This window comes from Xylocopa sonorina, chromosome 3, assembly GCF_050948175.1.
Source record: "Xylocopa sonorina isolate GNS202 chromosome 3, iyXylSono1_principal, whole genome shotgun sequence".
NCBI classification, from domain to species: Eukaryota; Metazoa; Arthropoda; class Insecta; order Hymenoptera; family Apidae; genus Xylocopa; species Xylocopa sonorina.
The window spans coordinates 10,367,906-10,394,407 of record NC_135195.1 but is presented as its reverse complement, the minus strand read 5'-3'; the positions used below and the strand labels follow the sequence as shown (position 1 = coordinate 10,394,407).

Below are 26,502 nucleotides of genomic sequence, written 5' to 3'. Positions count from 1 at the left end.
AAAAGTGTTCCATCCACCTCGTCCGCTCTCCGGCTCTCTCGCAGTCCCTCCTTCTCCATCCGCTACTCTCCGGTTCTAGACGACGGAACTGTCCTTTGTAACGGGACGCTCGAGCATTTTTAATGACGACGAAATCGACACTTTTAATTATGAGAAGTCCCTCGTCCTGCGAGCCTCGCTCCTCCGCGTCATCCAAGAGAGCCTCGACTTCGATCTTGGACCTTCCCGTTCTCCTTTGCCGTCGTCTACCTTCTACCCCTTTCTTTCTTCCCAGGACCGTCGTTTCCACCCTCTAGAAACCACTCCCACACGGCCTCCCGGCCACCCAGTCGTCGTGTCGTCGAGATAGAAACATCGAGAGAGAAAAAATATCCCGGCCGTGTGCTTCCATCGCAGCGAGCCCATTGTCTTTCGTTTTCTATCGCGATGCGCGGGAGCCAGCCAGCCAACCAGGCAGGCGCGGCGGCTTTCAGAATCAAGAATCCGCCGTGGTCTTTCACGCTCCTGCCTCTTGTTCTTTCTTCTCCACCCCGAAGCAAACGGGGATTCCTACTTTCTTTTTCTCTACCATCCCCAGCCTCCGTCGCGGCGTATCGTTCTTAACGAGATGGATTCGATTCGCGTCGCGGTCATTGTACGAATCGAATAGCCCCCGCGCGCTCCGATCGAGCTGACGCCCGCGACCTTCTTCTTTCCATCGGCAGCTTCTTCCTTCCATTCGCGCGACGGAAACGAACGGACTTTCTCTCTCGCGCGATCGAAACATCGCTGCGACAGCGAATGGCAACGATAGAGAAAAAAAAAGAAACAGAAAAAGCGGAACACAATTCATCTACCGTTACTGATATTTCCAGCGATATTTCCCTGGCACGTTTCATAACCGTGTGCTTCAAATGCTTCTTTGAAGTCGTACGAGAACGCGCGTACAAAGTGTCGCGAGGGTGGTGGTCGGTGGGAGGGTGCGATGGTCGGAAATAAAGGATACCCACCGCAGGAAATATGCGAGCTGGTTGAAACCGTCTGTTTTCCGGTGTTGTAGACGCGCCACCGATGCTGCTCTACTCGTTCATCGAGCAAACGTTGCAACCAGGACCGGCTGTATCCTTGAAGTGCTCCGCCGCTGGGAACCCGACACCGCAGGTCTCCTGGGCCTTGGATGGCTTTCCACTGCCGACCAACGGAAGGTAGGCTTCAGTTAATTGCTCAGATAACTAGACACCGATGGGTTGTAAAGGAAATGAGGTGCAAGTGCGTTTTAATCGTTGCCAGTATCGACTTGACGGTATAGCCTGAAGGGTGGATTCGGTTAATTGGAACCGGGAAATTATGGGATTATATTTCGAAGTCTGGAATACAGAAAATTATAGTCTTACAGTTTCTGACGATCGGAAATTTGTAATCGAAGGGTAAAAGTGCTCCTGAGGAGTCTGAAAATGAATAATTAAATTAATTATACTTTATTTTAATTGTTTAGACTTCAATAAGAAAGCATTTCAATAATGCTTAACTTTCATTGAAATGAATAAATCGTCGCCAAGACTGTAAATATAAAAGCGATATCCACCGAACCTTACGACAAGAATGCCGTCACCCACTTTCCGCAAGCGGAAGTTCAACGACACCTCCTCGGCCCCGCGAGCAATGAAACAAACAAGGGGATAAAATATGCCACCCCGTTTCCGATCGATGCATAAAAAGCTCGCGGTCGTTACTCGACGAGCGATTGTTTTAACGCGTGCCAGTCGCCTCGCAATTAGAATACGAAACCCCCGTCCCTCCGGGCGTCGATAGTCGAGTGGCCGCATCTGCCGCAGCCGTGGCCAATTTCAATTTCAAGTGCAATATCCCCGCAAGAAGCCAAGGATATTTATCGCGACGGCACGCGAGAACGGCGTCGAAGAATGGAAAAAGGCGAAAGCAAGGGCGGAGGGCGGACGCGAGAGGATATGACACGGATGGTGGCTCTCGTACGGTTTAACGACTGATCCGACATAAAAGACGCCCTGCGATTCCTCGCCAGTGCCGTTTTATCGGCCGCCCGCCTCGTGCTCGACCGTTTCCTTCCTACTTTTCGAACGAGGTACCCGCTGTCCGTTCGCGTAGCTACAAATGGAACGTCTCCCCCGCGAAAGCTGTTCCTCGTCGAGCTCTCGGGCGTGGAATTAGCAACTTCATTGAAATCGGCCAGCTTCCGCTGGGTACGTGCGTTTCGACGCGGTAATTAAAAAGCGGTGCTCCGCGGCATATCGGAGCCGGAAAGTTACGATGCCACCAGCGAGCGAAGTTAATCGTTAATTGAAAAAAAACTTTGTTCATTAACTTGAAGGATTTTCCTGAAATTGCGTGGAGGGCTTCGCTTGTGAGATATGGTTTCAATTTGAAACGTTCCCAGAGGGGGTGCCGGTGCGTCCTCTTTCTCTGGGCAACAGTAATTAATAATATAAATGAAGGAAAAATTAATGAGTGGTATTGGATATTTTTTAAATTAGTTCCATATATGGATCATATATAGGACATATGGGTCCTCGTGACATATAGATTTCGTAGCAGAAATGGAAATATATTTTAATTTCTTTAAATACATTGCATTTATTTATAAAATAGTCGTTATCGTTTAAAACGCGATGGTTCGTTGAAAAAGGATTTCTGATTGCTGTTCGAAGGTTCGTCATTGGTCAATACGTGACGGTCCACGGCGACGTTATATCGCACGTCAATATCAGCCACGTGATGGTGGAAGATGGAGGAGAATATTCTTGCACGGCTGAAAATCGAGCAGGAAAAGTCACTCATGCCGCTCGTCTTAACGTTTACGGTAAATTTCACGTCTAAATTCTGTAACGCAAGTTCATGAATAATGTTTAACAAGTGGGTATCCCGTTGGAGTTTATCCAACTTGTATATTTGACGTTTGAGCTTGATTTATAAGCTCCCCGCACATTTTGCTGCTCCCAGTTGCTCGAATGAAGTAAAATTCACTTGCCTAAATAAATTTATTGCCACGGAATATCAAAACAATGCATTTTCCCCGTCGATGCTAGTCAATTTTAACGAGAAACAGAAGAACAAGTAGTATTGGTCTCGCATATGTCAGCCGCTACGACTGTACATCAAATTGAATATTAATTTCATTAAAAATAAAACATTTTCGCGACAGCTGCATTCTATTCTGCATAAAATCTGCATGTCCGAACAAAAATTCCATTCTTTTCCATTCAATTTTATTCTCAAAGATCAACTTTCTTATAACCACGTGCAAGTAGTAGTACCGCGTCTATAGTCAGACCAAAGCGATTCCCTATTTTAAAGCGAACAAAAAATATCGTTTCTATTCTTTCAGTAACTTTGTAATCACAAAGCATATTTTATTGTACACTACTCATTGTTCGTTGCTCGTTATTTCAGGTCTTCCCTACATTCGACTGTTCCCGAAGGTAACTGCTGTGGCCGGAGAGACTCTTCGCCTAAAGTGCCCAGCCGCTGGCTACCCCATCGAGGAAATCAAGTGGGAACGAGCGAATCGCGAGCTGCCAGACGACCTACGACAGAAAGTGCTGCCAGATGGAACGTTGGTCATCACGAGCGTGCAGAAGAAGACTGACGCTGGTGCATACACGTGTTCAGCGAAGAACAAGCAAGGGCACAGCGCGAGGAGATCAGGGGACGTCGCAGTGATCGGTAAGGCGTTACGTTCGATCAGCTACTCTACGATTGTTGCAGGTGTTTCGAAGCCGACCGGAAGATTGGCCAAGGCTTAACCATTATCTCGTGGGCAAAGACGAAGAGAAAACCCGGTAGTTCGAAAGAATCGTTGCTACGAAACGCGATGGAACGTTCGAGTAAAGTAAAGTGGAGAGGAAAACGGGGAAAGGGAAAAGAATTTCTAGGTGCAGATGTCCAGGGTCCCAGACGCGACGCGTTTATCTTCGTCTATGCTCCTCGAGCTCACCAGCTGTCGTTATTGTTATTATTCCAGTTCCTCCCAAAATTAGCCCATTCACGGCAGATCGTGATCTCCATCTCGGCGAACGAACCACGTTGACTTGCTCGGTGACAAGGGGCGATCTGCCTCTCTCGATCTCCTGGCTCAAGGACGGACGATCCATGGGGCCGTCGGAGCGAGTCAGTGTCACCAATATGGACCAGTACAATAGCATACTGATGATTGAAAGTTTATCTCCAGATCACAACGGCAACTACTCGTGCGTGGCCCGTAATCTGGCCGCAGAGGTATCACACACGCAGCGGCTTGTGGTTCATGGTAATCCTCCTCTAGGCCCCCTTCACTTTTGCCCGACGACCGCCTGACCGCCCGAAATATCCGTAAGAGTGACGATACGTATGAGTGCGTACACACGGTTGCCCACACTCGCGAATGAACCGCGTGAGGATCTAAAACTGCTGTTCTTCCAACCTTACACGATGCGCAAATCAACCGTCTATCTCGCCACACGTTTCCTCGTTCTCGCTTCCTCTCTCGGTTCTTTGATGTGTTAGCGCTCTCTCGCCACGCTGTAAATAGCTTTAAACGTGAAACGACACGACGAAGGTGTGTGATCCGGCAGCCGGTTCGGTTCTTACGCGTTCATTCGGGACGGAGTCTCGTTTTTTTTTTCTCATCTAATATACAAAAGCCACCACATGTCATCCAGGAACGTAGAGACCTGGTGACGCGTACTCGATGACAGCTCACGCTTAGCGTGGCTCATCCTCCTGCACGAGACCTGCCACACTGTTCATCTCCCATGTTTCTCCCTTCGTCCCCGGCTCGACTCTTCGAAAAGTCTCTCGCTTGCCTAGCCTAGCCCCGGAACGCGAACAAATCGCGGGACCAATGATTCGCGATTTCGCGCGCGTCGCTTTTCAATTTAAAGAGGAACGAAACCTGAATTTTCGAAGGGTCGGCGAATGCTAGCTCTTGCGTTGGGAACGACCGTATGGCCGGTGTGAGTGTGCGATGCCAAGTTAAGTGTACAAGGTGTTTTAGGGCGGCAGGGGCAGGTCCGCGGCGGGGCCACCCTCTCTCTCCTCTACATTGCTACGTTACTATACTGCCTCTATTGTACATATTCTACGTATATATATATACATATTATATTCTATATATATATCTATACATATACATGGACGTACTACTGTCTATATATATAATATATAAAAACATATACCGCTACCATATAAAAAAAAAAAGAAACTAACCGTATATATATATTAATACATATATATATAATGAACACATTGTACCTGGTACAAGAAAAAAAGAATTAAGAAAGGTTCTTGCGTTTTTTTGGTGCCATCTTTTTCTCGCTCTCACGTATGGTTCTCTCTTCTCTCTTGACCTTTTCCAGTACCCCCTATTATTGAGCCATTTACGTTCCAAGAGGGACTATCCGAGGGGATGCGGACGCGGACGGTGTGCGGGGTCGCGGCGGGTGATCCGCCTTTGACTATATCCTGGCTAAAAGACGGCCAAACTCCCTTTCCCTTGCCGCCAAATCTCGCATCCGTCGCAAACGTCTCCCAGCTGGATCCTTACTCGAGCCTCCTCAGTATAACGAACCTCGCGGCCGAGCACTCCGGCGACTATACCTGCGTCGCCGCGAACCCCGCCGCCGAGGTCAGGTACACGGCCAAGCTACAGGTAAAAGGTAACTAGATGATCGGCGACCCTTTTCCATCATCATCCCCCTGACCCTTGATGAGACCCGCCACCTGATTCGACCATCATCGATCTCGACGGAGACACTGGCAATTTTTCTTTCCTTTTTTTTCTCTACATTCTTTGCCACTGATTCGACGACACCTTTCGAAGCGAGAGGATTCTATTAGTTTGTCACCCATTGAAAGTTTTTTTTATGTTTTCTAACATTTTTGTAATTCTCATTTGTGTTTTCAGTAGAGTGGTTCTGATTTTTATTGTTCCCTTTTTTAGTATTTGTCATAGATCGATTTAGTCGGTTTTGTCACATTGTTCCATTGGTAATTAAGCACCATGCTTCTAGAGTAATTTGAGGAGTTGTGTTTACGTTATTATAGAGTATAGTACAGCGTCGTTTAGAATTCTTACTCGTCATCTTATTCTTTGGTAGTCGTCTGGAAAATGAGAGTATTAGTCACTTGACAATTTTTGTCGGTAAATTATATATTACATCGATTGCAAGTTCTAAATTCAAGGAACGTAACTCGAAAGATCGATTCGTTAACAAATACATTCTTGTGACAAAAATATCGTCGAGATCGAGACCAACCCTAGCGATCCCTATTCAACTCTACATCCCGATGGATCCGTCACATCCATCTCCCTCTTAATTGCCACGATCAACATCCGCAACCATCATATCATATCATAACGCTTTAAGAATTCGACTCCTGCGTCACCATCGTTAATCGTCGTAGTGTTCTCGCACGGATCAATGGCCATCGGCTTAACGAAACAAATGCAGTAGACTCGAGCGATGCAAGAGAAAGAAAAGATCGTGCATTTCCTTTTTTAATTGGAACGATCGATTTTATTCGTAGCGAGATCACGCGCGTGTCATCATCGAGAACCTCTCAGTCATCGAGTCTATGTCCCGTTCCCATCTAAATCCAGAGGACTCCCCGTCCCTAAGACACAGTGTGTATTACATTTACGTTGCTTTGGCTCTCTGGGAATGCGTCGGTATCTCGTGGACCCCCGAGGTTTGCTTGACTTGACCGAATAATAAAGGTAACAGTTTGCACCTTTCCTTATTTTTACTCGTTTTTTTTCAAACGGAAGCAACCAACCAACCGAGCAAAACTAAAACAGAAATAATAATGGCAATGATAATGACGATGTGTACGAACAGAAATGAAACTATCTTCTGGCCTGCGTGCGTGCGTGTATGTGAGCATCATACACTTTTTTATCTGCATGCTCTCTTTTACTACAAAGTAGCTGTGACTTTTTATGTCTGCATATCTTTATACATATACATATATATATACATATATATATAAATATATACCCTACGTGTCTGTGTATATATATCATTATTATTACTACTCTTAAATCTCTATATAAATATATATTTTAAGTGTTCTTTGATCACCCGAGTACGAGCACGTGCCCACTCTGCTCACGACCAAAAAATTCTTCACAGAACCTATGCGCTGGCTCTCCTTTGGGCTCGTTGGAAGGCAACCTTTTTTCATTACACTTCTGCATGCTTTTTCTCACTGTCTTTTCTCTCGTTCACTATCTCTGTCTCTCTGTCTCTGTCACGCTGTTTTTTATCTTTCCCTCGCGGCGCGCGAAACACGTGGGGCAAGTAAGTGCAACGAACTTTCGATAACGGTCGCGGTCGTAGAAAATGAACGCGAGTCGGTAAATCAAGAATGAGATGATAAATGGGTACAGAGAGCGGATCTCGTGTACGTCGAACGGGGATGCGAAATCGCGAGAACGGGTGGAATACGCGCCCCACGGTTTCCGCCCGCGAGCCTCCGGTAAATGTAGGCTAGTAGTACGTATTTATGATTAATTAAATTCGTATTCATCGAACTAGTCGTTAGAAGCGGGTACTTGATATACATCTATATATACATATATATATTATTATTCGCCTATATATCCACGATATTATATATTATCTTTCGGTCTTCCGCCGACATGCTCTCATCCAACTACCCCACACGTCCCGCCCAATTGCGCCTTTTCTTCTTCCGAGAGTTCTACTTGTCTGACGCCACCGTTGAACGAATATCTATATCTCTATATATATATATATTTAATGACACGTTATTGAAACACTTGTACTTCTCATCCACACTTGATCTACATATACCACACATATATATATATCTATATATATATTATATTGTCGCACGCGTTAAATGCGTGGCCGGTATTTGCCGTCTTGTAAAACGTTGGAACTCCCACTCACAGTATCTCGCTTGTGCAGCGTTTTTTTCACCACCGTAAGAAGTAGAACCCGCCAAACAGTACATACCCAGATAAGACAGATAATCAACCCCCTCAAACTCTCGACACGTCGATGCGCGGCGTACACCGATGGATCGTAAACGTCGTGCTCACTCACGTTTCCGGTGTTTGTCGCAATTTAGACGATGCACCCATTTAGTGGCGTGTTACTTCAGTTTTACAGCCGTAGATAGATATTACAGAGTCTCGATTTAGACGCTTCGTTCTGCACTGTGTACACCTCTTGTTTTCGTTTCTTTCTCTCGTTTCTTTTTCTTTTTTTTTTTTTGTATCAATTTTTTTACTTCATTTCTTCAGTTCGTTTTTCGTCTGTCTCTCCTTTCTGGGCTACGTATGTACGTTTATGGTTGTAACGATCGAACCGCTTATACATTCACTATTGACGATCCTACCGTAGAAGCAGAGAACAGTCCGTCTGGTTTTACTTTTAGTTCTCTTCCATACGATCCATAGAAATCGGTCGAACCTGGCTTGAACGTCGAGGACGTCACGCATCGACTCGCCACCCCTTATTACTTCCGTCACTGTACCTCACCCACGAACCCTCATTCACTTTGTCTTAATGTCTCTGTCACTTTTTCATTACGTAAATTTTACCATTCTCTGCCATTCGTTACGGATACTTTAAACATTTTTCCACGATATTTCGACAACTCGCGTTCGCAGATATTTCCGCGCTCAGTTAGAATTCGATCGACATAGCCTATCGTTCTCGATTAACACGAAACGATAATCGAAAGATGAAAAGAAGAAGAAGAAGAAAAAGAAATGGAACGGAACGATAGTCACTCGTCGACGACAGGCGCCGTCGTTCAGTAATTTTCTCTTCGTACTTTCACTATTGTACAGTTTATCTCTCTCTCTCTCTCTCTTTCTCTCTCTCTTTCTCGTTTGTACATACGTATCTCGACACCACCGTTCCACGACGACGTAGCGCCACACCGTCGACGAGCTCGTCCTTCTTTGACCGCGCTTTTCACGACTCTCTCACGACGTACCTGTCTCTAAATCGCTAACGACCAGTAAAAAAAAAGAAAAGAAAAAGAAAAAAAATTACGTAAACGGTAGGAACGCGGCGGGGCCGGTTTAAAGCTCTCCGCTCTGGTTTTCAGTACCGCCGCGGTGGATCGTCGAGCCTATGGACGTCAGCGTCGAGAGGAACAAGCACGTCGCTTTGCACTGCCAAGCGCAAGGCGTGCCCACTCCGACTATCGTTTGGAAAAAGGCCACGGGTAAGAATTTTATCGCATCCCCTACTCCTTCACACCCCTTGACCGTCTTTACAAGCTCTCGAGAGAAACTTCCCTCTAACCACAATATAATATCGCTATCTCGGACGAAAATTAAAGAAAGTAGATCATTGCAACGTACAAAAATCTTGTATATTTTATGGAAAATCAAACAGTCGAGTATTTTGTTTATCTCTGCTTGCTCGTCGATTCAACGTGCTTTGTTATCCTGATAAAACAGGAAGCAAATCCGGTGAGTACGAGGAGTTGAGGGAACGAGCGTACACGAAAATCCTTAGTAATGGTACGCTGTTGCTGCAACACGTGAAAGAAGACAGAGAAGGATTTTACCTCTGTCAAGCGAGCAACGGTATTGGAAGCGGTATAGGGAAGGTGGTTCAGCTGAAAGTAAATTGTAAGTACCTCCTCATCGAACGTGAAAATAAACTACAATTACCTGCTATGAGTGACAGATAATAGATCACCTCTTTCGATGATAAAATTTTATTTCAATAAAATGTATACATCGAAAATTGTTGATTTTTGAGTGTGATGAAAGTTTTTCGTTTAATCGTTCCAACAGCATCCCCGTATTTTGCGGCACCATCCAGACTGGTCACCGTGAAGAAGGGTGACACGGCCACGTTGCATTGCGAGGTGCACGGCGACACACCGGTCACCGTCACTTGGCTGAAAGGCGGAAAAATTGAGTTAAATCCCTCGACGAACTATCGGTAAAGCTGTGAGAGTAGCTTGAATACTGTCGAACGGGGCTCTGGCTAGGAACTTGTTTCGTTATAGTATAAAATTAAAAAATGCTGTACCAAAGTTTGATTAACTCTCTACGTTTTTGCGATGAATATTTGATAACTATAGAGAAATAATTTAAACTCGCGGGGAAAGTCACGCTTCAATTGCTTATATTTAAATTGCGGATGTTCGTGGGAATTCGTGTACTGAGAAATTTTCCGTATGCATTCTGTTGCTCACAAAGGGTTACCGTGAAACGTGAAGTAACACCGGACGGTGTGATAGCGCAACTGCAAATTTCTTCGGCCGAAGCGTCCGACAGCGGCGCCTACTTTTGTCAAGCGAGCAATCTTTACGGTCGCGATCAGCAATTGGTGCAACTCCTCGTACAAGGTACGACACCTCCGTCGCTCGAACAGAATGTCATCGAGCATTGAAAAAATGACACATCTTATTCGTGCGCAGAACCACCTCAGCCGCCAAATTCACTGGAAACTGCCATGGTCGCCAGTCGAAGCATAAACGTGAAATGGCAGCATAAATCGCAAGACACCAGCGAAGTGACCAAATACATCCTGCAGTACAAAGAAGGCGATGGTGAACGTTCTTTTATCGTCGAATAATTCAAGTTTCCGTTCCCAATTATTTTTCACAGATTTTTATCTACCTGTCGATTCGAGATCTATAGAAATTGATATGCATTGAAACAGCTGGCATGTGGCAACAACAAGAATTCACCGGACCACCCTTACCATACGCGGCGCTGATAGACGAATTAAAACCAGCAACCAGATACACTATACGCGTGATAGCGGAAGGACCAGCGGGTAGATCGGTGCCCTCGGCGGAACTGATTGTCAGGACGGAGCCACAAAGACCGGCTGGACCGCCGATCAATCTTGTAGCCAGGGCTCTGTCCTCCTCTGAAATTTTAATCACATGGTCGCCGCCGCTGCCTGAACTCCGCCACGGCGACATTCAGGGGTTCAACGTTGGATACAGAGAGACGAGGTAGGAGTTTCAAACCGGGACAATCGGTCCTGCATAATCGTCTTCCTTTCTGATAAAATTGCTTGGACTTGAGGAAATGTTCCTATTCGGTTTTGCCGTTTTTTTAAAGTCGATTTGAGATTTGGTACGTGCTCTATATAATGGACTTTAAACGGACTTTAAATGTTTACTTTAAATTCGTTCACGTACATACTTATACGCCTTGAATTTACTTAATAGAAGTTTTAATAAAGAAAGTAGAGGATGAAGTGACCCATGTTATCCCAGTAATCCAGCGTCCCGTACATATTACAATATAATTATACAAATAGTTTGGAACGCGGCGAGGCGTTCAAGTTCAGAACTCCATTACGTTAGGAATCTTCTTTCAGCTCGGCGAATCCCTCGTACAACTTCAGCTCCGTGTCCGGGGACGGGGAGGAAGGGGGTGCGGAACTTCGACTAACAGGCCTTCGTCCCTACACAAAGTACACTTTGGTGGTTCAAGCGTATAATCAAGTTGGATCTGGACCACTTTCCGAGCCATCGGTCACGCAGACTCTGGAGGACGGTAAGAGGCGTCCCTTAAAACGCGAAGTGCTGGAATTATGTACACTCGCGTGAACTAAATTTTCCAGTGCCAAGTGCGCCACCCGAGGACGTGAGATGCGCCGCGCTGGCCTCGCAATCCCTTCAAGTGTCCTGGCAGCCGCCGCCCAACACGCACAGCAATGGTATCATCCAAGGGTACAAGTTGCATTACGAACCCATCTTGGCGGACATGTGGCGCAGTGTCGACGAAATGGAAGTTAGTACAACTTACTTCTTCTCGCGTGCGTATTTGAAGAAAGCGAAGTACGGACGGCGAGAGTTTCTGCTTTCCGTAACCGTGTTTCAGATTCGCAAGACGAACACTTTAACGACTGTTCTAACAGGACTGAGAAAGTACACGAATTATACCATTCAAGTACAAGCTTTTACAAGAGTCGGTGATGGGGTGTCAACAACGGTAACCTACTGTCAAACGGAAGAAGATGGTAAGTCAGATGGTCTCTACAAGAGTGGCAAGGTTTCTAAAAATAATAAAACTGTAATTAACTCTTCCATAGTGCCAGGTAGCCCAGCAGACATAAAAGTGGTGGTCAGTTCGCCACAGGCGCTGTTCATCTCTTGGCTTCCTCCTCTAGAACCAAACGGAATTATCACAAAATACAATCTATACACGAGGTAAAAACAAACTCTTAACAAATTTTAACTCAATTTCCGCAACGTGGTTATTATAATAACGTATATCCCACAGGGTAGTAGATGGTAGAAAGGAACTGGATCACGGTAAAAGAACACTGCCAGCAACGAATACCTATTTCGAAGCGACTGATTTACAACAGCACGTAGAATATCAATTTTGGGTAACGGGTAGCACTCGCGTGGGCGAAGGGCAAAGTTCCAGAGTAGCTGCACAGGTGCCAACGAATCGAGTACCAGCGAGAATTACGTCCTTTGGGGGCCATGTGGTGCGACCATGGAGGGGATCCGCAACCCTTGCTTGCAACGCTGTTGGTGACCCCACCAGAGACTGGTTCAAAGGGCAAACCGAGCAAATCCGTACCGATCCGACGAGGAACGTGCAGATCTTGCCTTCTGGCGAACTCGTGCTGTCGAATTTGCAGTCACAAGATGGCGGAAACTATACTTGCCAAGTGGAGAACGGTCAAGGAAGCGACAAGTTGCATTACACCTTAACAGTGCAAGGTTAGTTGAACTTTTAAATAATTTCGTCCTTTGAATATTAATCTGTCGTTTATTTGTATAGTACCCCCAAGCGCACCCGTTCTTTACGTAACGAGCTCTACGTCGAGCAGTATTCTGTTGCATTGGAAACCTGGACACACCGGTGGAGCTCCTCTCACAGGATACACGTTACATTATCGCACCACGCATGGTAATTTAGACGAACTGCAATTGTCTCGTCATGCTACGAGTCACGAGTTAAAGGTATAATAAAGTCAAATCGTGTTCGCTTCAAAGCTGAACATTTCCAGAATATTTTACTCAACATCCACTATTAACGTTCCTCTAGGGTCTTTTATGTGGCAACACGTATCAACTGTACCTGACGTCTCACAACAAAATCGGAAGCAGTCCAGCGTCACCGGTCCTCTCGGTTCGAACCCAAGGGCAGGCACCAGGAATACCACCAGCAGCAGCTTTCCTCAGCCCCAACTCGACCACGCTGGTCCTTCGACTTCACGTGTGGCCGGACAACGGCTGCCCGATCCTGTACTTCGTGATTCAGTACAGACCCATCAACGAGTTCCACTGGACGCTGGTTTCGAACAGCGTGAAAATGCAACGGCGGTTCGTCGTGACGAATTTACAGCCGAGTTCGGTGTACCAACTGAAAGTGGAGGCGCACAACGTAGCTGGTAGCAAACACGCGGAGTTCACGTTCGTGACGTTGACGAAAGAAGGCGGTAAGCTTGACGGTGCGACTGTTCCTTGTTCAAATATCGTTTCCCTAGAATTCTTTGCGATCACTGATAACATTCAGAGTAGAGTCGGCGAGTCGGTCGATCAGGCGACGATAGTCAAGTTGACAAGAATTATATCCAAAAGCACTGTGTTCCTGAAACCTTGCAGAACCTCCACCTCCAGAACTGTCGAAACGTGGAATCGCCTCGGCCGTTCCGTTCTACGCGGATGTGAAAGTGATGTTGCCCCTGATCGTGGCCACTGTTGCCTTAGTCGTCGCTGTAGTCATCGTAGCTCTTCGCTGGCGAAGCAGTAAGTCGTTGATATTTATCCAAACGTAGCTTCGATCTCGATCGAATCTGACTTAGTGAGCGATACATCTTGCTTATGATTAATGCGCGACAGGATATCTCGGAGACAGAATGCAACGACCCATGAAAGAGACTCAGGAAAACCAACAGAACGCAGAGACGCAAAGGGAGCGTTATTACGCGACGATACACAAGGTGGCTTTACAACAAGCGGCAAATACGGGTGGAGGGCCCGACAAGATTCCAGGTGAACCTTTGTTACGATACGGACGACAGCCAGGTTTGGTACTATAATTGTTGTTCAGGTAAAAAAGCAAAAGTCGCACGCGTAGCGCTGTTCAGCCGGGAGCGGACAGACCCAAATAGCGATCGATCGCAGTTCACGAGCAGAGGTGGATTATTTTACATCCTCCCTCCATCACCTCGTAGACCATCGTATTTTATTTATTTCCAACCATTATGCGACCAACATGGAATGTCTATCACTCGTGCTCCATCGCACATTCTCGGACACTTCGTCATGCATCGCTTCTACCCCCATTGATCATCATCACCCTCTACAACATCTTAGAGAAAGTAACCCCATCTGAATGAATAAGTCCCCGTGGGAGAAACTTCATGTCCAAAGATCTCCCAAGCTTGTAGTATCTCATACATGTACACTAAACTTTCGCGTAATCCTCTTTGGGAAGATATGACGAAAATTTTAAGAGAAAACGGAAAATGCGAACAATCCTGCCCCGTGTGTGTAACGTTACACTTTCGTGATATCCTCCCAAAGACGCGAGAAGTGTCGACGACTGACAAACTGAATGCAGAATCGCGAGCTCTACGACGTAGAGGAGAAAAGAGTCGATTGCCAGCTAAAGAATTAATACCGACGCGATTTGAAAGGTAGGCAATGCCTCTGGTGGGTTACAGAGACAGCGGAGGACATCTCGCCGTACGCTACGTTCCAGCTTTCGGAGGGTGGCGGGGGAAGCCTGGCAGGGCTGGGAGGGTTGGGAGGACTGGGAGGCGCGGCGGAAGCTTCGGCGGCCGGCCTCCACCCGAACAACACTCTTCTGCACAGTTTCATGTACCACGAGCACGCGATGACCGAAGGGTGCGCAAGCCCTCCACCTGCCGCGACGGTAAGAAGCTCGACTCGCGTCCGCGCGAGCAGAGATTGATTCGCGGTTTGGGTCCGCAGAGTATGAAGAGCGTTTCGTCGAGGAGACGGCAGCAGAGGAAGCAACAAACCCCGGGCGACGTCGAGAGCGACGAGAGCGAGTCTGACCCGGATCAACTGACGAGCTCTCGCACGGAGTCTTCCAACCAGCTGGACGCTGGCAAACTGAAACACAGTACGTTCGATTACTTCCGTTTACCCTTTACCCCTCTGATTGATCAATTCGGTAACGGGGGTGCTTCTGTTAGTTCGAGCCGTTTCGGACTTCATTTACCACGGTACGTCGAGCACTTCTTCGGATATCTCGCCCATGTCAGAGCAGAAGTCACTTCCTCGAAGAGGACGATCTAGGTAACTAGCAGACATGTATTCCCTTGGTAATACCATAAACATTTTATCGTATCATATTCGTGTTCGAACAATCATTCGCTACACAGTCATAAAACGAATTACGAGCTCGAATCGAACTCTGAAATTGAAGAACTGCCGCTGTTCGTGCAGTCCGTTGAGATAAAATGGAAGACTGGTACACCCCAACCCCTTAAGAACAATTCACATCGATCACATGTTCATCCGTAGTAAGTTGATTTGTTTGGCTGTCCCGTAAGATGGCATGTTCCCAGCAGGAGCTCCCTACGCACGCTATTGCCGCCGATCTCGGTCGCGGAGACCACGTTCGTAAGCGGCAACCAGGGGAACGTGGTGCCCGGTAACGGCGATCGTTCCGATCGGCCCGAGCTCAGCGAGGCCGAGTGCGACATCGACTCCCTGAAGAAGCTGAAACTCGGCCTGAGGAGCTCCCTCTGGTCAAGGCCGAGCACCCAGAACAATCCTTCATCCGACTACTCCATCGCTGTTTAATTCGTTCCACTTTCTTCCATCCCCTGTGTGCCTCCCTCGTACCCCCAGATCTCTCCTACCCCTGTTGTGCGCGATCAGCCAAACCATCCCCGTTCCATCCCTGTCCCCCCGATCCCATGGTCCAAACAGTTAGGTAAATAAAGATCCCTCTATCCGGTGTCCCGTCGAGATGATCGGCGCGAAGTTAGATTTAAAGAAACGGAAAAAAAAGGAAAAAAAAACGAAAAGGTAAAAAGGAAAAATAAGTATAATAATTGCAAGATAGAACGTGGTGGCGCGTGGGTATGTATATACGCGCGTCCGTTTCCCTTTTTCTCTCTGTCGATTGTAGATGAAAATTAAATTACGAAATTCGTTGTTGGGAATCGGCAGATGAATCGCTCGTAGATAACGAGGAGAAATAAAGGAAAGGAGCGGGAAGCTAAAAGAGTCGCTCGAAAATGCGAATCGTTATCGGGAAAGAAATTCGACCGGTTTCTTCGTCGTCTAAAAATGATCGTCCGTTGAAAGGAACGGGGACGCCGTTCGTTCGACGATTACTCTTTCTCTTCTTTATCTATGACGCAACGAGATATCACATCCGTGCGTGCGTGTACGCGACGAGTGAATGGTCACGATGGTTGAATGAGTTTTAATCGCGTGTAAGAGTGCGTGCCAAAACGACAATTTGCTCAGACCGCTGCGACTCGTTTGCCGGCGGGCGACCCATTCGAGACCAAAGACTTAATCGTACGAACAGAGCACGGGAAAGTCCTTGGAGAGCGCCAGCCGAATCCGTGGTGAACGACGCCCGATCTTGCATTCGTGGAAATCTCGCGTTCTCTAGCGAAACGAACGTTTCGATCCCACCTCGAACGTTGGACGATTGGCTACGAGCGATCCCATTAACCAGAATAAACACAGGCTACAGATTACTACGTGAGTAAGAGCATAATAGTTGTCGAGGTACAGCGGACACGCGCTAAACTCACGCAAATGGTACGCATCGCGATACCATTCAAGATGAAAGATCGTTAAACGTGTGCTTTGCTATTTGTTTCAAATGAATTTGGAGGATATAAGGTGTTTAACTCATTGAGAATCAACATTGTGTCAACGTAACGTTTCATTTGCCATTCTTCTTCGTTTCATATACATTGTTCAGAGAAATTCGAGGGTTTTGTCATAGAGTTAAGAGTTTGTTTGTTGATTTCGATATCTAGAGGGTTGTAAATGGGTGTTGCGAAGGAATTACGTTATTCCTGTAATCAAGAACTCGAATTCGCTACATCTTCTCAGCTTTTCTACACCTCGCTACATTAATGATCGTTGAAATAGAATAATTGAACGTAAATGAAAAATCTTTACCCAAAGTACCATTAAAAATGAACGTTGCGTAACCGATCGCTGCGTTCCAAGCGTGCGTCCCTCGTGAATGCAGACCGGGAACATTTATTTTAGTCACGTTGGCCTACACCGTTCGTTCATCGATTCTAGACAAGTCCGTCGTTATTTTTTGCGTCCACGTTCCGCATTCGTTTTCGATCGGCTACCCTGGCGTCATAGATTCGATCGTTACGACACTCCGTCGCAGAAGAAACGTCTATTCTTGAGCGGCGTTTCATTTTGCACGTGACTAACGGATAAAATAGCCACGAATACTTTCAAACTACGATCCAACTTGCAAAATATTCCTCACAAACGAGTCTGCCACCCAGTATCCTCTCACGATTTTTCGAAATTCTCGTGTCACGAATAAGTCGCCTCTAACTATGTTCACAACCCCCTGAATCTCCAACCGGACGCTCGAAACGTCTCGTCCAACGTTCGCGAGGCCGAAAGAAGCGATTCTTTCAATTCGTAAGACTGATTTTCTTACTCTCCGTTCGATTACGTGAATCACGAGCTTTCGCCCGTTATAATTTGAAACGAATCGGCGGCGCGCGTCGTTCCCCGCTCTCGATCCGTGCTCGCCTCTGTCCAGTCGCGTGCGACGCGGTTACTTCATTGGACCGGGACACGAAAGAGTTGCACGCGAAAAAGCAGAAACGGGAAAGAGAAAGAGAAGAGAACGCGTCGACGCGCCGGTCACGGCACGTTTCACGCGGAATTATGGTAGAGAACGCTGTTTTTTCGTGGAACGTTTTAAAGACGACAACGAGACGCGTCCGGCCCGCCCTTGCGACCGACCTGCGGCGGGCTCCCGTCGATACGTCGGGCTCTGTTGCATTGTAAAGTTTCTACGTACGTCTAAACACCGTTGAGATTACTTTAAGTCCGTTATTAAATCCTAAGACTTCTACGTAAGGCATTGAAATTCCTCGCGTGCGAACGGTCGCGCGCTCCTCTCCCGCTCTGTACATTTCTCTCGCCGTGCCGACGTAAACGCTAGTCCGATCCGGATCGTTCGTCGATTTACATCCCTCTTCGAATGTCGCGCACTTCGGCCACGAGGCTCGCGGATCCTCGATATCCTAATCGAAAACCCAGACGGTCTTCCTTCCGACCGAACGCTAGTTAAGGGGGTGCTCGTTTCAAATATTATGGAACTGTCAGTCATTTTTAGACATCTTATCCCTTTTTTTAGTATAAGTTATTAGCATTCCCATGTCGAAAAACAAGAGATTCATCGATCGTGAGTCAAGGGTCGATTAGAGTGCGATCAGTTTCGAGTGTTGGTTTTCTACGACTGCGGACACCCCCTTGAACGACGCGTATGCGTACATACGACGATCCTCCCGTGTTATATCGACGATCTTGGGAACCTGTCCCTACGCAGGTCACGACTGAACAGTTTCCTCCGCTAGATAATAATTTTGAGGTTTTCCGTAACTGTTAGACGATCCACATATCGATCTTACTCAAGTTGAAATCAAAAAGGGGCGAACGAGGAGCATCGCGGAACGAATCCCTCGGACTGATTCGAAAGTAAGAAATAAACGTTGGCCAGAGAGAGCGTCGATCGCGTTTATCGCGCTCGTCGATCGTGTTCCAATTGTTCCCGACAACACTTCCACTGCCATTTCCGCAGACTGCCATTTCCGCGGAATCAGCTCGCAGGTGCCAAACGGACGGGCCGACTTCCTACACCCCGGTACAATAATTTAACGAGCTGCTACGTTTACCGACACCGGGCAGCGAACGCGTTTTTTCGAGGTACTTTAAAAGTTTTAAGCGTTTTTTCACAAGGCGCGTTTCACGATTCTCACCCTGAGTTCGATGAGCGTGCGCGACACTGCGAAGACGAGGGCATAGGTATACGTATATATAAATTTATATAAATATATATATGTACTTAAAGCGCGTGTAAGCGCATGCATTACGATTTAACATAACAATGAGTGTATATATTGAGGAAGCACGTCAATCAAACTCGTAGAGTTCGATTAATTTGTTAGATCCACTTCGGGAAGCGGGTATCGTTTATCGTGACGATAATAAACATTTTTGTACATTTTTTCTTATGTCACCGACCGACTGACGTCCGCTCAACGAGGACTTGGATACGTTTATCGATTCAACAGCGGGGTTACTTTCGATACTCGATTGTTTTCGCCTCTGGGTGTTTCTGGCTCCAGATCCTTTCTATCCTCTTTTACTTCGACAAAATCTTAGCCCTCGAAATTGCGAACAATGTACATTTCAATTTATTTCTGTACATATAGGTGTTTTCTCGAGATCACAACTGTGTAGTCGTCGTCGCGTTGAGTTTCGTTCGCCAAGCGTACGGTGATTCGTTCGACACCGAGGAACCAGAAATTCCTAGAGTGCTCTTCGTTGTTCGTTGGTCGCCGTACAGACGAGCACCACGACACTGCGTTTCAATTAAAGCGGTGACGTCACTTGGAACAGCTGAAAATACAACCAGAAAGCATCGCGTTTGGCCGTGGGGTGCGCGTTGCCGATCATATCGAGATTATTGGCGATGGGAGAGTCCACTAGGTCGAATTAACAATTGTAAGGTTTTACGTCCTTCTGAAAGAAATCCAAGCTAGTCGTTACAATTATATGATAAGTACTATATTCTCAGTAAGCAAGGTATAAAACTAAAATGGCGTAGGTGGAACAGTTTTAGTGGACGACGTCGGAAACGAGTTAAATGTCTTAACGCATAAAATCTAGAAACTGACGAATGGTGGACTTCGTATCGCGAATTGATTGGATTCTACATGCACCGACACTTGTTTCGAGTGGGCTCGTTAATGGACTGCGCATCTTTATGCATTCACTCGGAAATTTACAGTGGTTGCAAACAGTACTGGCACATTCGTCGTGTTTAATCTGATTTTTATATGTTAATTGATACCACTCTCGATAAATTTCCTCCCATTTAATAATAGTTTCGTGTAAATCTGCGAGAATTTCGTTCCGCGAGAACACGAGCATAAAATCTAATCGGAAAACGCTTTAAAGAATATAATTACATACTCAATACCTTTTGCAACAGCTGTGAATGTACTAAAAATTACAAAACGTGCACGACTAGGCAGAAATGTGCGAAATATTCAGGTCAGAGATCGCGTTACGATATTTAATGGGGTGAAACGGACCCCTGTACGATCTGATTTCCTCGATTCCGTTCAGAGTAACATAAATTTGCATAAACATCCGCGATCTGTCAATGAAATTTCCTTTGATCTCGTTCGCTGACATGCAACTGTACTTATTTCGGATCGTATTGAAAGTTACGTCACCGGTTTGACCGCGTTTACTAATGAACGAAGGCGTGGGGAGTGTGAGCAAATCAAACGAACAATTATTACTGTAACTATACCATTAGCATCGTTGTAAAGAACAAAAAAATAAAATAAAATAAAATAATAATAAAGAACTGAGAGGAGAAAGTAGAAGGAAGAAGTAAAGAGGGGCGAGTATGAGGGTGCATCTGCGTATCGAGGTTCTACTCTTGCGCGACGTGGCCACACGCGGAGGAAATCGCGATCTTTCATCCCCATTTCGAACGATCGCGAGACGAACGAAGCGACGTGGCCGAAATTGCATTCGAATCAATGGCATGGCGTTTCGATGAGTCATTGTGTCGATCGCAGAGTCGATCAAATAAATTGATATCCTGTAAAGTACTGTACGAAAATCTGCTTCGTTGATTAATTGCCTCGCCCTCTGTGGATGTTTATCGAACGGTTTCGATTGATTGGTACCAACGGGTAAGTTCGAGAGTGGTTTTTAATAGAAAAAATACAACAAACGCACACTGATGTGGGGAACAGCGGAGTTCGATATTGCAAAAGTAATACATCTCGACTAATATCCGGTTAGTTCAGCGAACGTGGAGTCCATGTCGTCGCAGATGTATTTGTATTTCTCTTTCTCCCTGAACAGGAAGTCTAGAAATCACAAAAAGTAATTAGAATCGATGAAATACCGTGAAAGGGACATTTTTACGCATACCTTCCCTTGCGTCCAACTCTTTCGAGAATACTTTGACCATTTTCTCAGCGATTATGGCCCTCTTTTCAGCAGCCTTCAGTTTCACCTTCAAATCTTTCAGCTGCGCTTTAAATTCCTCCACCCTTTGATTCGCCTATAAAAAATGGGTATATAAATTAACGATACATTGGATATAAAAGATCAATATACCTTTTCCTCCGATACTTCCAAAGATTTCAGAATGTTGCCAACGATGAACAGTTCATCCTCTCGTTCCATTATTTTTCTGCGAATCGTTATATGAAATTAATTAGGATATGAAAAAACTTTTATCATTAGAAAACAAAATTTGTACGTTTCTTCCTGTTAATATTAATATCTGCATAGCGATTGAATTTCTATTGTGCAAGAAACAGAAACCACCATGAAATAATGGTAAGTAATTTACGATTCATCGTACATACGCCTCGCTCGATTTTACTCTTTCCTCGGCCGCCTCTAATTCATCCTCGACGAAAGCCAATTTCCTCGATATCTCGTCCGATTTTGTGTCAGCATCCTCCGCGATCAGCCTCGCCTCTTTCAGCTGCGCCATCAGCTGGTCCATCCTTTCCTCGTCCTGCTTGCTCCTGTTCTCCAGTACCTTACAGATACTGGAAGCAACAATTGGTTATCCCATACTTGCGGAACGTGATTTTGCATTACTTTACTTCGCACGAAACAAACCGTTTCGCATCCTCCGCGGTCTCCATCGCTTGCGCCAATTTGGCCTGCGCCGTCAGACGACGTTCCTCGGACTTTTCCAAATTCTGCAGACACTGTTGCATCTTTCTGTTCAGAACCGCCAGCTCCGATTGCGTCTGTTCTCGTTGAGCAAAATGCAGCCAAATTTTAATGAATACGGGATTAATTCGACAGTTTAACGAAATAATAATTTTGTCTACCAACCACGATATAAACCCTCTCCTTTTGCTCGAGATCTCTGTTCGACTTCTCCAGCTGAGCTTTGCTCAGTTCCAGATCACGTTCCATCTGCACCAGCTTCTTCGCCAGCTCTCGTACCTCGTCCCTCAGCTTCTCCTCGCGTCGATTCGCCTCCTTCGCCTGTTGATCGCACATATCGGCCCTGTCCATCGCGAGATCCTTTTCGATCTTCAGCGTTTGCAGCCGTTTCTTAATCGCGTTCATGGCACCGACCGCGAATACGCACAGCTAAGCGAACAAATTTGTTTAATAAATTTTCGCGAGCTTGTTGCATATGTTTACGCGAATTCACATTTTTTTCAAACAAAAGTAGAACCTTCGCTAATAAATAATTTCTGAAATTTTGTATTTCATGCGTATCTTGTACTATATTTTGTAACTATAATATGTATTCAAGTATCTGAAAACTGTAACGAGGTTTGCACCAAATGATTCAACCAAAAAAGCAGTATTTAATCCATACGAAAATGAACATTTAAAAAAAAGAAGATAAAGAATAAAATATCGGAAATTTCCGATGCATAAAAGATCCGTACTTTGCAGACACGTTGTTGCTCCCTCGATAATACACTTTCAAAGATATTATTCGATTCAAAGCACTTGAACACTCCTCTGCGTTAAAAACGTGTTTCACTCTGCCCGGGGAGAAAGAAGGAACGATGCGAACGATTAATGTATCGGAAAGAAAATTCCAACAGATCTGGTAATCCCTGCGGTCATTCAAAAAGCAAAGCTCGCGGGTTACTGCACTCGGTGACCGGCGAGGACAATGCTTTATAGACTCAAAGAAATGCAAAAGAACCGAACAGTCCGTTTCTTTAGTTAGACGCAAACGAATTCCTCGACTTCTCTAGACGTTCAGGCTCTTCCGATCGTTCAATTTATATAAACCTTCGAATTCGAACACTAACAGGTACACGAGTTTTAAAAAAGCTCCAGCTGTTATTGTCGTAAAAATTTGTCGAAGAATTTATTTTTAGACGAATAAAAATAATCACGATAAACTGGATAACATTTGCCTCTTGTGAATTCGTTTTTTAAAAACTTCAAAAGACGAAGAAAACTAGGACAATAAAAAATTGCAAATTTTATCGAGTAACATAATTAATCTATTATCTTCTCTACGTTGATTACGAAAATAAACGAATCGCGATTCGTTTATTTTTAGCGAAGCAACTTGTACGCACAATTAGAAATGATATTTTCATCCACTTTACTCTCTCGTATATATAGATATTAAGCAGGGGAGCTTTGAATAATACCGCACAACGAAATGGTTCGTTTATTTTTAAATACCATTTATTGAAAATACCGATTCTTTGGCATACAATGATAAAAAGGGGGACGCAGTATCGTGCTTGCTTATATTTTCAACGACTCCTCCTGAGCGTCTCTGAAAGAAGAATAGGTGATATCGTCAGTTCAATCGGAATTAGAGAGACTAATGCTTTCTGAAGCAACTACGGCCCCGTAGTCTCGGCGAGATTGTTAAGCTCGAAGCGAAGCGGTTACATCAACGAAAGCTAGCTGTGCGGGATAGCTCTCCAGCCGCCATGTTAATCGCGCGAATTATCTTTCAAGCCCCGTCGAAACACCCTTTTTTTCCTTTTTTTTTCTTACACGGTACACTATAACGAATTACAAATCAGCGTAGCTAAGCGCAGCCGACTGATGTCCATGATTAAATGTAGCGAATAAGCGAAAGAAGCTCAGAATGGCAAAAATAAAAGAAACTCCGTCCGTTTCCGCGGCTTTAATATCCTGTCATCTCCGCGAACGTGGCGTCCATATCGTCGCAGACAGCCTTGTACTTCTCCTTCTCTTCTCTGAGTTCGTCTGAAACGTAATGGATCGTTGAGAAAAATCCGCTCTTCGAGGAGAACGTAGGTCCTCGCTGAATTTATTTAGGAACTTACCCTCCTTCCTGTCGACTTCCTTCAACAAGTTCTTCACCGTCCTCTCGGCAAGAATGGCGCGCTTCTCCGCCGCTCGCAACTTTTTCTTCAGCTCCTTCAGCTGTAATTTGAATTCTTCTACTCGTTGATTAGCCTGGATGGACAGTTTCGAAATGAAGACATTGGAAAAAGTGTTACGAAGCGTACTCGATTTTAATACATAGACACATTAGAGATAATAGCGTAAGAGAGCAGACTGTCCTACGTGGATGGTATTTGTTTCATGAAAGATGGTTGGCTACCTTTTCCTCGGACACTTCTAATGATTTCACGATATTTTGCACGATGAATAGCTCGTCCTCCCGTTCGATGATTTTCCTGTGAAATAATTTCAGACTTGTAAAGAGGATGTTTCAGCGATCGTACGAAAGAAGAACGTAACGAAATTATACAAACGCCTCGCTGGTTTTCACCCTCTCTTCGGCTCCTTCCAACTCCTCCTCAACGAATTGCAGCTTCTTCGATATCTCGTCGGACTTAGCGTCCGCGTCCTCCGCGATTAATCTGGCGTCCTTCAGCTCCTGCATCAGCTTCTCCATGCGCTCTTCGTCCAGCCGACTTCTGTCCTCCAACACTTTGCACATTCTGCAATCCAGAGAAGAAACTAATCATTACCATTCTAATCGCGAATACATTTAAACATTCTTGCAATTATTACGGTCCTTCAAATTTGACGAAAGGCACAAGATTAGCTACATCCAAATCGATTTCTAAAGAGACTGCAAAGGAAGAGAAAGTAACGAGCGTTACGATATTAACCTCTGCGCGTCATCAGCAAGTTCCGTCGCACGTGCAAGCTTCGTTTGAGCAGTTAGACGCAGCTCTTCCTTTTTCGTCAGAGTTGCCTCGATCTCCTGCACTCTCTTCGTCAACATGGTTCGATCTTGCTCTGCCTATTGACATCGTGACACTGTTTATCACACGCGCGACACCGGTATCATCGAATTAATTCGGTACGATCGCTGTTTACGCACCCTGGACCAGGATTTCTCGCACTGTTCCAAGTCCGCGGTGGACTGCTCCAAGCTCGCCTTCGCGACCTCGTAATCTCGCTCGAGCTGGGCCAGCTTCTTCTGCAGGTCCCTCACGTCGTCGTTCAGCTTGTCAGCTCGCATGTTCTCCTGCCTCGCTTTCGTCTCGTTCGCCTCGACTTTCTCGTTCGCGGCGTCCATCTCCTGCTTCAGGGCTGCAATCTTCTTCTTAATCGCCTCCATGATGACCACCTATGCCTTTCTCCCTTTTCCCCGGATCGGTCTTTCGTCGGCTGGGCGAACCTGGTGCATTCGTCAAAATTTACCGACGCGTCGACGCATATTCGAATAATCGTCAACTCTTGACACGACTACAAACGTACGATGCCCTCAACACACCGTACTAATTTTTTCCATTGATTCCCGCGGCAAGAATTCCAACTTTTTTCAAACGAAACTAATGCAATGCCAATACCTTTTCTACGCACTATACATTACATATAAATATCACACGTTTCGTGTTATTTCCGGTGGATACAAAATGACAAGGAAAAACGGATTATAAGTTCTCAAGATAAGCAAGAAGCGCGTAACGTCTTCGAAACTGAAAGTACTGCTGGCCCTTGAAATCGACACCACGGGGAACTAATATCGAGAGCACGTAATAAAAACCACTGTCGAACCCGTTTCACAATAGAGAACGCAAAAGATGCCTCTAAACGCGGCTCGTAGCCGGTGTTCGAGCGCGAAACAGGTTTACTTACTTCAACCTCAGTTTCGTTCCGCGAGCGTCCACTATCGAAAACAAACGGGGAGAACTCTGGTGCGGCTCGCGGGGCGTTCGTTACGCGGCGTTCCAAGGGACATTTAATAACGAACAGCACGGAGGTAATGGGAATCGTTCGAGGTGAGAAAGGGGGACAAAACACTCACTATAATCGTAGCGATGATCCGCGATGAGAATGCACAACCGGATGCCTTCGAAAGCTAAGCTAAAATAAAACGAAACCGGCGTCGCGCGGGCCTCCTCGAACTTCTCGATCCAATCCAATTCTATAATTGCTTGGTCGCCTTGTTGGCTGTCGTCCCGATTTTATCCCGGCTCTTTACTGGCTGATCGCTACGAGCTCCACTGACTACCAACGAAACGCGATCTCCGCCTCCCTTAATGCTATTCTCGGCACAAAAGAATTCCGTTCCTGTTTTCTGTCGGCCACGTAACGAACCCACCGCGTTAAAGACCATACCGGGGGATATTCTTTCGTTAGCCGATTACCTTGGAAATTTCTTATTTCCCGCCGCGTCCACCCCCCGGTTACGTTCAACAGATTCGAATTCTCCCGCTTCCGGCGGCTCACCTAAGTCGACCCATCGAATCGATACCGATTACAAAACGGCACGCGCTGGAAACGCGGCAGTTCTACTATTGTTCGTTGTTTTTGATAATTATGAACGAAACTAGTCTACTTTCCTTT

General features: G+C 45.8%; 3 protein-coding genes across 15 annotated transcripts in view; 1 reads left to right on the top strand and 2 right to left on the bottom strand.

The window, feature by feature from the left end:
* The window catches only part of Dscam2 (Down syndrome cell adhesion molecule 2), a 95,267-nt gene extending 79,123 nt beyond the window's left edge, over positions 1–16,144 (top strand). The window contains exons 8-30 of one of the 13 annotated variants that reach the window (XM_076910941.1): positions 1,040–1,184; positions 2,664–2,815; positions 3,406–3,678; positions 5,349–5,648; positions 9,079–9,198; positions 9,437–9,610; positions 9,779–9,929; positions 10,190–10,338; positions 10,411–10,542; positions 10,656–10,956; positions 11,328–11,506; positions 11,574–11,743; positions 11,834–11,972; positions 12,045–12,162; positions 12,236–12,687; positions 12,749–12,930; positions 13,016–13,409; positions 13,591–13,719; positions 13,813–13,965; positions 14,640–14,851; positions 14,911–15,064; positions 15,138–15,240; positions 15,513–16,144. In XM_076910941.1, coding sequence (XP_076767056.1) covers positions 1,040–1,184; positions 2,664–2,815; positions 3,406–3,678; positions 5,349–5,648; positions 9,079–9,198; positions 9,437–9,610; positions 9,779–9,929; positions 10,190–10,338; positions 10,411–10,542; positions 10,656–10,956; positions 11,328–11,506; positions 11,574–11,743; positions 11,834–11,972; positions 12,045–12,162; positions 12,236–12,687; positions 12,749–12,930; positions 13,016–13,409; positions 13,591–13,719; positions 13,813–13,965; positions 14,640–14,851; positions 14,911–15,064; positions 15,138–15,240; positions 15,513–15,750 — 4,520 coding nt within the window. In that variant the 3' untranslated portion in view covers positions 15,751–16,144. Of the gene's footprint in view, positions 1–1,039; positions 1,185–2,663; positions 2,816–3,405; positions 3,679–3,976; positions 4,818–5,348; positions 5,649–9,078; positions 9,199–9,436; positions 9,611–9,778; positions 9,930–10,189; positions 10,339–10,410; positions 10,543–10,655; positions 10,957–11,327; positions 11,507–11,573; positions 11,744–11,833; positions 11,973–12,044; positions 12,163–12,235; positions 12,688–12,748; positions 12,931–13,015; positions 13,410–13,575; positions 13,720–13,812; positions 14,024–14,639; positions 14,852–14,910; positions 15,065–15,137; positions 15,241–15,497 lie in introns of those variants that run through there. The other 12 variants (XM_076910935.1, XM_076910939.1, XM_076910938.1 and 9 more) reach the window with 12 other exon arrangements.
* Positions 16,145–20,991: 4,847 nt separating this feature from the next.
* Positions 20,992–22,660, bottom strand: LOC143433572 (tropomyosin). The gene is made up of 7 exons (XM_076910946.1): positions 22,638–22,660; positions 22,066–22,329; positions 21,844–21,977; positions 21,582–21,770; positions 21,328–21,403; positions 21,139–21,271; positions 20,992–21,074 (listed from the first exon to the last, which is right to left on the bottom strand). Exons 2-7 carry the CDS (start codon positions 22,303–22,305, stop codon positions 20,992–20,994), a joined length of 855 nt encoding a protein of 284 aa, XP_076767061.1. The 5' UTR covers positions 22,306–22,329; positions 22,638–22,660.
* Positions 22,661–23,364: 704 nt separating this feature from the next.
* LOC143422252 (tropomyosin) lies at positions 23,365–26,116 on the bottom strand. The gene is made up of 7 exons (XM_076892752.1): positions 25,961–26,116; positions 25,031–25,330; positions 24,816–24,949; positions 24,453–24,641; positions 24,299–24,374; positions 24,018–24,150; positions 23,365–23,937 (listed from the first exon to the last, which is right to left on the bottom strand). Exons 2-7 carry the CDS (start codon positions 25,268–25,270, stop codon positions 23,855–23,857), a joined length of 855 nt encoding a protein of 284 aa, XP_076748867.1. The 5' UTR covers positions 25,271–25,330; positions 25,961–26,116; the 3' UTR covers positions 23,365–23,854.
* Positions 26,117–26,502: the final 386 nt, after the last annotated feature.